Genomic DNA, 12,377 nt, shown 5'->3' on the forward strand with positions numbered 1-12,377 from the left:
TTCAACCCTTCCACGCTCACCCACTCACCCAAGCTCAAGAAGTCCCTCAGGTTAAGGTTTAAACTTTAATGGGATACAGATATTGCAACACCTTGCCCTCTTGTCACCAGCCAATGCTCAAGACGCTTTTGTTAGGAGGAGGGGAAAAAAGATAGAACAGCACTGAGAAGTAATCCAAGGGGAAGTTTTACACACAGGCATTGCAATTTTATACTAAGAGTGGTTAAAAGCAAACAGCTCCTTATTTCATTCCAAGGCACTGCAATGTTACAGCTAGAATTCATAAGAATTCATCATTCATAGAATTCATCATTTCTCAAACCCCCAATGCCAACAATGAGGCTCTAAGCATCACCTAAGACCCCTCAGCACCTTCTCAAGCAAGAAGCACATATGAAGAAGAACATATGAACTGTTTTCAGGCAAGCATCAGTTACAGGAAAGGCCCTATGTCAGAAAATGGTTTCTTCCCACTGTTTCAGTGGTGCAGGCAGTGCTAAGCTCCTACATACACTCCTTTATGTTTAACAAACAGTCGCTCTTTGGCTCTCACTATCAACCACCAAACAGTTTGCGGAGATCCAGTTGGTAAACAGCCATAAAAATTACACAGGCTACTAAAAACTACCCGGTGTCCTAAAATATTTTATAGGATGGAGTTTATTCACTTAGATGCACGCTGCGTGCTGACGGCCAGAGCTGCTGCTGCGGCTCAGGGCTGTGAGCAGTGCGTGCATCAGTGGAACACATCAGCTTTTCCCTGGAGAGCCCTGCGGAAATCCGGCCATGTGATGGGGTACAGGCTGCTGGGCTTCAAGATTATAATAACTAATTGCTGCATGGGAGCCACACAGTGCTCCCAGCACCTGTTGCAAAGAGCCAAACCACTCTGTAGCAGCAGGAAGAGCTGAGTTATCAGGAGTGCAGTGGCACAGCACACAGTGACCAAAACCATGTTGGGTTTTTTCCTTCTGGACTGGAAAGGGAAATATACCATTTGAAAACATCGTGTGTTTTCCATTGTAAAAGGGACAGATTTGAAGCCTGCTCCATTTGAAGGGTGGAGGTGCCATGCTGGCTTTGGTATGCTAATGCCGACTAATCCATCGGCTGAGGTGTTTTTTTTTGCCAGTCAGCACTTACTTCAAAAACATATCCAAGGTTAACAACACCATCACCTGCATCACTCCATCAGCACAGAAGTCTATTCTAGGTATTTCTGCAAGAAGAGCTATCGCATACTCAGAGAGAAAAGCAGTACCTACATTAAACCATAAAGCCATAGGCTGAAGGAAAAGACAAGTTAGCCCACACTAAGCTAGCATGAAGATTAATGCAGTGCTAACTTCCCTACAGAGAAAGCATGCTGTATTTTTCAGGCCCTTCATGACAGGTACATTGTTCCCCTCAGACACTAAAAGAGGAGAGAACTACACTGCATGATGCAGACACCAGCCACACCTGCACAGTTCGATAAGGTAAAGCTATTGCTTCACGTCTACTCAATAACTCACTGGGCATCCATTCTGCTGCACTGACAAGCCCTTGGGAGCCTTGGAATTATTTATCCTCTGCTTTTGAGCCAGAGAGCAGAGTAACTTTCAGGTCTGGAAAGCAACCAAGAGTTGAATTCAGACATCTCGACACACAGACCCATGGCGTCCATCATCCCCTCATTGTCCCAGTGCCAGCAAGAGAATGAAACAAAAACAAGCCAACAAGAAAACCCAAACCAGCAAAAGTTGAGCATCACTCCCTGTCCAGGTAACCCCAGCTCAGATGTCACTATCTTCTCTCTTGACAATGTCTGCAGGACACCCCACAGAAGTCAGTCCCACCACCCAATCTTTAAGCACAATTTCCCCCGCTCAGACAAGTTTTTTGCTTGCCCTGCATTGTTTAGAAAAGATACAGGGAAAGCCACAATGAAGGACTGCGATGCTGTTTCCAACACACCCACTGTTTGCACATACAACGATGCCATTTAATCCGCCATCACCAAGTCCAACCCATTGTATTACCCATTCCAGCCACTGGGTGAGGACAAAGTCCTCAGCGGAGCCACACCAAGAGCTCAGCAGGCCCTACCCACTGCAAGGGGCTTTTTGGGGAGCGGGGAAGGGAGATGGCCACCAACATACCTGCTCTCACTGCACTCCTTCTTCTCTCTGACACGCAGCCACTTCCGCAGAAGGAAGCGCTTGCGGCGCGGGGAGGCACTGGGTGTGGAGCAGTTGGACCAGGGAGTGTCCTCATCACTGGAGGGGGTGATCTCAATGGATGGGAGCTGCAGGTATTCCTTGCTGGAGGAAGGAGAATCCTGCTGATAACTGCCGGCCTCCAGGCTCTGCTCCTGCACATTCTTCATCCGCCTCATCTTGAAGCGCTTCCTGCGCAGGGTGGGGGTGGATGAGCTGGACCAGGCACGGCTGCCCTCCACCACCTGCTGCTCTGGGACTTGCAGGGCAGGGAGCTGCAGGGTTTCTGTCATATTGGCAGCTGGCATCAGGTGCCCTTTCTCCTCCTGCTCCCACCCCCAGGCACGCTAGCTCTGATCTCAGTGTAAGCCACACCACAAAGCCACAAGTCGCCTTTCTGCTCCCTCACCCAGTCCAGCACCAGCCCTCCCTCTCACGCAGGCAATCTCGTGTTCCTCAGGTGCTTTCATTTAACGAGCAGGGGGTGGGGAAGAGGGGGGGGTGTTCAGGACTGACATGCCACAAGGAAAGCCAGTTTCAAGTTTCTTTTGTCCTTCCCCTCTCCGCCAAACAAGGTTCCTCCCCTCCTGGTCTCTGAAAGCAGCGGGTTTAGCACCAGGACTTGCTTGCAACAGCTTGGCTCACTATCAGATTGTTCCCCCCTCCCCTCTCCCCCTCCTCTTTGCTTTCTGTCTTCTTTGCCTAATGTTGGTTCAGGCATAAACTCTCCTGGTGCTGTGCTGGGGAACTCAGCTGTGGTCTTCTTAAGTGACGAAGCAAGTATGGAGCGGCGTGGAGCTGTGAGGAGGTCAGAGAGAGACAAAGAAGGAGGGAAGAAATGATACTAGATAATATCAGGAGGAGGAGGAGGAGCAGCAGCATGTTCTTTTTCAGTAGCGGGTAAGACATGTGCAGGCAGCTGCTCCGAGCATCACCGCACTCATAATCCCAAGGGACAGGGTTTATATTACCAAATATGCTGCTGCTGTAAATCAACCGAATGACAAGGGTACAAAGGAATAATAACTTTCTGTAGAAGCCAATTGGACAGGCTTTCCCCTTGTCCCACCTTCGTGCTTGGACAGCCCACCCCGTGCAGGGAGGGAACAAGCAAAGTCAGGCTTCCACAGCCTTCTTGCAAGGCTAGGATTTGTAGTGCCCATTGACTGCTCACAGAAAGGGCAGCAAAGGACAGGGATTGAGGAGAAGCTGAAGAGGCAGTGGCAGCAGGTGGCACCAGAATTGGGAGGCTGGCTGGTTTTCTAGCTTAGATTCATGTAGGTGAAAGCTGACAAAAGGGAGTCCTTGCAGGGCGATGCTGCTTCCAAAATGGCACAGTGGGTGATGAATGGTCTCAAGGTCCAGGAACAAAGACACCACAAAGACAGTTAAACATGCAGGACAGATTCAGACTAGGATAAACATACATGCTACGTGGAAGATTCAAGTATGCTAAGGAAGCAAAACCAGGGCTCATGCATTGGGAGGAACAGCAGGATTGGGACTAGCCTTGCAAAATTCAGCTGATGAAACCAAACCATTAAGAACAAACACTGCAAGTGATTCACCATCCAGATCCTGTATTCCTCAAAAGCTCCTGGATGAAACTGCATCCAGATGGATTTTTAGGTGAGAGTGACAGAACTGAAGTACTTCAAGAGAGCAGCTACAATTCAGCTGCCACAAAATCTAAGCACACTGTCAGAACAAAACATCCCAGTTAATCTGACACAGCTTTAATTTTCACTCAACAGCCGGAACCCTTAAAAAGAAAAAAACCCCACTGATTTCAGGTTAAAAACAATATTTCTGTTGACCCAAACCAAAATATTTTGCTTTGCATGAGCTGCCCCGAAGTTTTGCTTGAAAATAAACCTCACTTGAAGTTGGAACAGCAGAAACTGTGGAATCTGGGACATATGTAACTGAATGTGTCCAAAAAGGGAAGATTTATTATGTCAGGAGCAAAGGGGGAAGAATCCCTAAATCCTGCTTTGTAGCGCTGCCCTTTTTTTGTGCTCTGGTTCTCCTTTATGTTACTAGATGGAGCAAAGCTTGAAATCAACATCAAGAGCTTCAGCCATCTGGGTACCAATAGGCCAAGCACCATAAAAACATCTTCCACAAACACCCCACTTAAAAATATACAGGGAATAAAACAGTTAAATCTCAGACTCAAATAGGGAGCAACCTGCAATCAAGTACCCGAGCCACCTGTACATACAGAACATTATCAACCAGCTGTTAACTCACAGAAAACCCCTTTCAGTGCATGGCCACACACCTGTGTCTCTAAGAGCACTCAATCATTGCTAAATCTTAACCAAGAGCAAATACCTGCAACTGCAAGGGTTGGGGGGGGCGAAGGAGGGGGGGTGCTTTCCTGTTTTATTTCTCAGATAGAGATGGTAAGAAAAAGTGTTTCCCCTTAAATCCCACCCACACCCCATCCTCTAGAGGTACTTCCATTCCTCTCCAATGGAGCAAGTAGATGAGCAGCCCTTAGTTCCAGAAGTTTCTTCACCCTCTGGCTCACTAAACCCTACTGGGAACCCCCTCAGCAAGATAGGATCCATCCCCACTCTGCTCACAGAGTGGCAGTGCCAAGGGAACCTGATTAAGACAGGGTACACACACCCTTTAATTCCAAGTGCTTCACTGGTTAGTAAGCAACACTTATTTGTTCTCAAACATCCTCAGGACATTCTTATCAAGCAAAGAGGATGCCGACCACCTGTCCAAGCCTCTTAGGAAAAAAAAAAAGCAGGAGCAATGTAATAGGAGAGACCACTCAAGCACCTGACCCACAAAGTGAGACATAGCACCAAGGATCAAGTGCTATTTCTGTGCAAATCACAATGACAGCACTATTTAACTGCTTCCACGAGAGCCTCTGCTGCTGCAGCAGGACTCTGCCCCAACTGAGTGAGCACAGCAGCAAACAGCTCTCAGTCCTACAGCTTGATCAAGGATATTGTGGGATATTTCCTACCCAAGCATTCTGGACACGTTTCCAGTGTCTGTAGAATGGGACTGATAAGAGGAATAAAGAAAAACATCCCCAGAAAAGCTAAAAATCTCCTCCCTGAGTTGAGAACATAAACTAATGGCAGCCTGTATTCTTTGGCAGCCCTTCCCACGTGTTTTAAACAAAACATCATCCCCACCAGATGAATGCAGTGTGTCAGTGCTATGAAAAAGGTATATATTTATCTGCATTTATTCTACCATCTCAAGAGTGTTCTGCAAGAATAATCACATTTGTGACAGTACAACATATCCTTACACCAGAACTGACTGTGACATCCTTTGGCCTTTGAATTTGAATGAGATATTATACAACTTAACAAATGCCAAACTTGTGGATACATGCGAGGAGCACCAACCAGCTGACCATGCCTGACTTCAGTGCCCTGCAAAGCTGTCCCTTTAAATCACAGCACACCAGCCAGCAGCTGCTCCCATCTGAGCATATTTTGGATACGTGATACCAGATACCTGCATGTGTTGTTCTCTGAAACCCAGGCGCTGCCTTACAAGACAGATGCCACAGATTTCACAGGCTGCAGGGTGAGAAATACCAGCAACAGGATGACCTCAATGCATTACAAAGCAAGATGGAGGCAGACTTGTAGCCCCAGTCACTCCCAGGGAAACCAATGTCTCTTAGAACAGCCACAGTGCAATGGAAGTCAACATGTCCAATTTGAGATGACACAAGATCTGCCATGAGAAACATTACACTATGACTGCAGCCTGGATTATTTGCCACCAGATTTCACATTCTTTAAACCTTTACTTTGTGCCAAGGCTTTGTCTCATTACACCACACACCTCGTTGTGAAGTGGAACAGCTGGATTGCAAGTCAGCAAACAAATGGCCTTAGAAATAAAACAGCGGCACATGCATCATTCTGCCCCATGTAAAGCACAGCCTATATGTGCACTAGTTGCACTACCCATGGTTAACATGATGCTGAAGTTCCATGCCCATCACTACCTCATTTGCCATCAACAACCCATTCTACCAGCAGCAGTTGAAATGAGCAATAACATGGATTACAACAGGTTTAACTGCATTGTATCCAACCTCTCCTAGGAGAATCACATCTATACAACTTCTGGGAGTGCTTTATTACTTTATATATAGCTTGAAAGAGGTCTGATCCTGATGGTGCTTTGGGCTGAAAGTTACCTTGTACCTATTTCTCTCTCACCTCCTGAAAGAAGCAATTCTCACAGCAACAGGAACTCTTAAAGACTCCAACCCGTGAATTATTGCTAACAGTATCACACAACTGGAGGCATTCAAACACAGCTGCAAAGCCCAGGTTCTTCAGTCATCATCCAGAACCCCAGCAACCACCAGCCATAAACAGCACAGCAAACCACCTGTTTCTTCCAGCAGTGAGACCACACTTTTATAGCACTTTCTATCCAAATTCAAATGGATAGCTGAGCCAAAGACCAGCAAGCAAAACACATGGAATTGCTGTCATGACTTTGCAGTGATTCATCAGAATATGGCAATGGAGCAAAGGAACAAGGGCTTTTCCTTGGTTTTCTTTTCCATTTTGAACAGGAGCAGATTATCATTTAGCACTGCCTACCTACACTGCTACAGAGCATCACCAAAGGCTCACTCCTCCTCTAGCACAGGTTAGATGTGGTCCCACACAAAGCACAGGTGATGGTTTGAATGAGTTTGCATTGGAGCTTGGCATTTTTGCTTTGCATTGCATACGTAGCACACAAATAAGTGACTCTGTCCAAATTCCTTGGATTTCCACTACCTGCTCAGCACTTTCCTAACGGGTCACAGCTCACAGCACACACCATTAATCACAGAGCAAGCCTGTAAGTACAAAAGGTCTCTGAACAGTACATTCTTTCCTACTCAACTAAAATATCTGCTTCACTGGCTCGAGCCAGTCCAGTTTGCTGTATTTAACCCAGACCCACACAAAAAGAAACACAGTAGAAGTTTCTCAGTGTGCATTTGGGAAGACACAAAACTGCCTACACACAGCTGTGACAAATCCTCCAAGCCCTCTTTAAAAAATAATGAGCATAGCTAAGTTTTATTTGCCCCCAAGAAATGGTCGTAACTCAAAGGAGAACCCTGAGTGCTTTAGCCAGTACTGCATTGCTCTTCATGGGACAGCCAGGCTCCAGAAGGACTTTAGTCCTCTCAGCAAGCAGCGATGCCCACTCTGATGCCCACACACAACTTCCAAGTCCTTTTTCCCCATCTCAGCTGGAAGAGCAAAAAGCAGAACATTGCTTTACCCTACAAAATATTGAGGAAAAGAATGCCTGCAGGAAAAGAAATAAGTACTTCCTTGAGTCTTACTCTGTGCAAGATCAAATGGAAACTCCAAAACTAGCTCTGAAATCCTAATAGCCACTGAATGACAGAAGGACAGGAAAGGTTTTCTGCAACTAGTAAACTCATTGTACAGCTAGCGTAAAGATTGCTTTAAAAATACCACTCCTGTCCATCACCTCAATTATCCCCAAGTTCAGCGGTGAGGCTGCTAGAAGCTCATTTCCTCAATTAGACAAATGCCTGAGGAAAACTGTCATTTCTCTTCACAATTGTCAGAACGGAGCTATTTGGGAACCACTTCAATGCTGAAAAATGTCTCCTCCAGCTGACTTTGCCATTCACACTCAATCCTGCACTTAACTGCTGACATTGAGACAAAGCAAGGCCATTTCCCCACACACACAGCACAACCATCACACATAGTATGTAATGCTGATACAAATTCTCTCTCCACTTGGGTTATAAGCCACGAAGTTGTTTGAGGTGAGGTATATTTGCAGCCACAAAATTAACTCATGTTTCTCGCTTGCATAACAGCAAGCACATACATAAGATGGTACATGCAGCACCAATGGGTAGCAATTATTTACAGTGAATGGACAGGGAAGGTTCTACACAGATCAAAACCACCATCATATGCAATGAATGTCACAGCAGAGATGCCACATTTATCACGTATAATCATAATGCCTTGAATATGCCCCTCAGGCACAAGTTTTACCTGAGTCTGCATGTGCAGGTGTGAAATCTCTGATAAACACCTCCACAATCCACTGGCAGGAATGGAGCTGATTCCATACGTCTTGGAAACAGTCACTGCAGATCATTTGGAGACATGACGGATGCCACCCACTCTTTTACAGCTGCATCTTCCCAGCAGTGTTTCTGTCATTACGTGTTCATTTGCTAAGATTAGTGATGCCTTGGTTGCAATTGAGGAGGTTTACTGCTGTGGTTTAATCCAGCAGGCAGCTGAGGTCTGAAATCAACTCCATCCCAACTGAAACCAAGGCAGTCAGTCACACCTACTGACTTAAGCTGGAAATAAGCTAATTTTTATACATACACGCATGCAGAATTCCAGGTACCACAGATTCCCTGTGTACAGTGTACAGCCCTGCAGAGCTGAGCCCACCTGATCTAACAGAGCTAGAGGTTCTATGGTCTGTCATACGAGTGACTGCAGTGCAAATCAAGGATCCACCTGAGGATGGTGAATAGAAGATACAGCTCCTTTCTCTCTTGATAGCAGCTAAGTTATGCATTGAAATCCCACTGCTCTTCAAGAGGAAATCTGATTTGGTGACAGTTAAGAAACCACAAGCTATAAAAACCCTGCTGACCTCTTCATATTCCTTGGGAAATTCAGTCTGAAGATTGCACTGTTTAATGAGTTGATATCTCAGTGAGCATCTCCAGTTTTATTATCACACTTTATGCTGATTATTCTCCTACCACATCTGAACTCTGAGGAGCTGTGAATGAGAGGAAAATACTCTCAAATTAAGCATCACGCTGGCTGTTTTCAGATGACCCCTCTGCCTTATGAAACTCACTAGGAGCTGTGAATAACCACTGCCACACACTTAATATAATCTTCAGTAAAGGGCAAGTTACAAAATGGAAGCTATCTGCTATCTGCTAATGGGGCTACCCCACTTTTTCCATCATCCCCCCTAAAAAGAGGCTTTATGTGCCATCTAATTCAATTTAACAAGACAGCTTCTTAAATTCACATTATGAGACTGTTTTTCTCAGTGATGAGGCACCTGTAGCAGACCTCTCTCTTGCCCTGAGGTTTCTCGATGCATCTTGAACATCCATTTTCACACTCTGAGTTCATCCTCCTTCCTCCCCACGTCCACAGCCCAACAGATTCTCTTTAGCACAAATAGGGCAGCAGCACAACACAGCTGCTGGGGGAACCTCTACCAACAGGGTCCTGCTGCTCTCTAGTGGCTATAAAGTTGCAGGCAGGGTTACTGATTAGCTTCAGATAAAGCAGGTTCTATGGGGGCTGTAAGATGGCTCCTTGCCTCCAGTATCCTTATTGACATAGAAGATACTATTAATGCAACGTTGCAAGTGTTTTATATCCTTAGCTGCTACTGTTACCAGACTCTTTCATCTCTAGTCAAACATTATCTTACCCAGAGCCCACTGTTCCCTGAGCCATCCACAAAAGATCTCTCAACCCTTTCTCCAAGAGCTGGGTCATTAACACTGTTCATCCTCTTTGGATACTGCCAAAAGAATTTCCTTGCCCTTATGAGGTTTGCTTTTCCTCCCACATTCCAGTTGCTCATCTTATATTCTTCGAGATCAGCAGTTTCACTGCTCATACAGACACTAAGGCTTTTCCCTGTGGGTCCTGCTGCTGAGTACAAGATGTTCTTAAGTTATGTCAGGTTCGCTTCCAAAGGACAAAAGCTGAGGAGCAGGTGCTAACAGACCATGGACTGAATTGTCAGAGGAGGAGATAAAAAACAGCAAAGTGTTTTATCTATATATCTATATGGAATTTCTTCCTTCCTGGGAGGATATTTGTAGAGGAAGCTGAAGGACCCAGTTGTGTGCTGAGATGTTTTGCTGGCTACATGCACAAGACTTGACACCCAAACACTGAATTATATAGGACAAGCTGGCCTTTCTTTCATATACTTCTGCTAAGCAAAGGAGAACTGAAGGCAAAATTCTGGTGGAAATGTGAGAGCAATCACTGAGACAAAAGGAAAGCAAACCTGGACTTTGGCATCTGCCACAGACTGAGCCGCCCTGCAAAGTCAACCAGTACCTGCATCTCCCATTCTGCCCAGTCTATCAAACCTACAAGCCCAAGGCTTCTTTTGGGAACAAGTTGTTCCTGTATTTCAAATATTAACCACTGCTAATCTTAGAAGCATGTTTCAAGTGGGAAGGGATGCAGGCAGGATGTGTGAACATACGTGGGGGAATAGCATCATTCCCAGATATTTCTAATTGGGACTCCTCACTCACAGAAGGAGATTTAGTTTTTCTACTGAAGGCCATTCAGTAGTTTTTAAAGACAAGATACAAGCAGAATGGCTTCTGTTCCTCAGGGCTGGATTCTACCTATGGTAGGATGAAAGAAAACCCCAATCCTAGCAAACAATGCCATCACATTTGGAAAAGAATCTGAAAGCAGGAATAGACAAAAACCTCTGGACCATGAATTGGATTTCATTTCCAAAGTTGACTCTTAGTTGGAAAATTATTCAGCCCGGAGACAGCATTTGAGTCAATAGCCTCTGCAGGAATGAATACTCGCAGCGTCTATTCATTAGTTATAAATACACCTGCCATTCATTCTTGCCTGCACTCAGTTCTACTCCCACTTCTCAGCAAACCTGTATTAGTTTGGAGTGAACAATGACAATTATTAGATAAGAAAAAAAGCTATTTCTGGGCCTCTCATCAGCATGCCTTGGGCTAACCTGTACAACAGCACCTTTTTAAAGGTGTCAGAAAGAAGCCTGCATTAAATAGCAAAGAAAAAAGCCCCAGCAAGTGGAAGTGAGGCATGAGATAAATGTCTTCCTTTAATACACTGGGATCTGGCAATTATCTACTTTGGATGAATCAGTTTCTCTGATGCGAATCACATCCAGTAATTAAATCTAAGGCACAGAGCTTATGTAAGTACTTGATTTGGGTCTAAAATAACGAATGGACTTTATAATTAGGCATAGTTTAAAGAGTACTGATAGCAGTAGTATGGCTGCCAATGGCCAAACAATTCCTAAATAGTTCTCAGAGTAAAGCATTCTGTTTAAATCCTAAATGTGCACTAAGAAGTAAATCTCTGGAAGAGGGGACTGGAGATGTGTCACTTCCCATTGGGATTTCATCTGCCCCCAATGAGAAGGGCCATGAATTTCTTACCTTACTTAAGAGACGACACCTGTTGCATCTCTCATATTTATATGGAGATTTCATATCCCTGTGGTTTTCAGTTGTGCCTTGGTTTAACCACGTTGGATTGCATCTGATGAGCATTAAGCATTTAAACTACATAAAATTACCATTGGAATCCTACGGTACAGCACAAGTAATTAACACTTCTCTCAACATTCATATGCACGGGGCTGTGGGGAGGGATCTGTCTGTACTCATATACGTTGTTTCTGCAGTCATGGCTCCGTATGGCTCTGTTCAGATATTCCTTTCATGATACAGAACTGTATCTTCCAGCAATTTGCAATAGAATTCGTTCTGCTGCATCAAGTAGCTTTTATGATAAGAACTCCCAAAGCACCTTTCCCAAGGTGTTCAGGCTCAGTGGAAATCAAGTGCTGTGCAGAAGTTAGTGTTCCTTTCCCCCCCCAAACTTCAATGGACAGCCCAATCAAGTATATAAACAGCCATGCAGCTGTCTGCCCAAGGTACAAAACCGCTTCTAACAGCTTGGATCACAACAACCTGCCCAGTTTAAAGAATAGAGCACTTAGTGAAGCAGAAGCGCAGCCAGATGGACAGGCAGGCTGGGCCTCTTCTCATCAAGAAACAAAGATGCAGTGACAGCATCTGCTTGAGAAATGCAGAAGGTTTTTGTCACACGGAGACGAGCATCATCTGTCAGCCTCACATCACATGAGCCAATTTATGTGCAGGAAGGATTGAGGTCCTTCTCTGGAGGAGTTGCACTAAGCTTTTGAACACAGAAGTCAGCCCCCATGAGCAGGAATCTACATAACATATCATTTTCTTCCCCGTATCAGTGTATTTTAAGGTGACTGCAGGAGTTGGGTATCTCCTGAAGTGAGCACAGCACGAACACTTCCTCAGCAGGTGCTTGCAACAGCCACTTTCTCAGATGAACCTACACGAAG

General features: G+C 45.2%; 1 protein-coding gene across 11 annotated transcripts in view; it reads right to left on the reverse strand.

The window, feature by feature from the left end:
* Window positions 1–12,377, reverse strand: part of GRAMD1B (GRAM domain containing 1B) — a 97,164-nt gene that overhangs the window by 70,035 nt on the left and 14,752 nt on the right. For 2 of the 11 annotated variants that reach the window (XM_032449131.1, XM_015883940.2), the window contains exon 1: window positions 2,142–2,788. In XM_032449131.1, coding sequence (XP_032305022.1) covers window positions 2,142–2,506 — 365 coding nt within the window. In that variant the 5' untranslated portion in view covers window positions 2,507–2,788. Of the gene's footprint in view, window positions 1–2,141; window positions 2,997–12,377 lie in introns of those variants that run through there. The other 9 variants (XM_015883942.2, XM_015883941.2, XM_032449134.1 and 6 more) reach the window with 7 other exon arrangements.

The sequence above is a fragment of the Coturnix japonica genome, chromosome 24 (assembly GCF_001577835.2).
Source record: "Coturnix japonica isolate 7356 chromosome 24, Coturnix japonica 2.1, whole genome shotgun sequence".
NCBI classification, from domain to species: domain Eukaryota; kingdom Metazoa; phylum Chordata; class Aves; order Galliformes; family Phasianidae; genus Coturnix; species Coturnix japonica.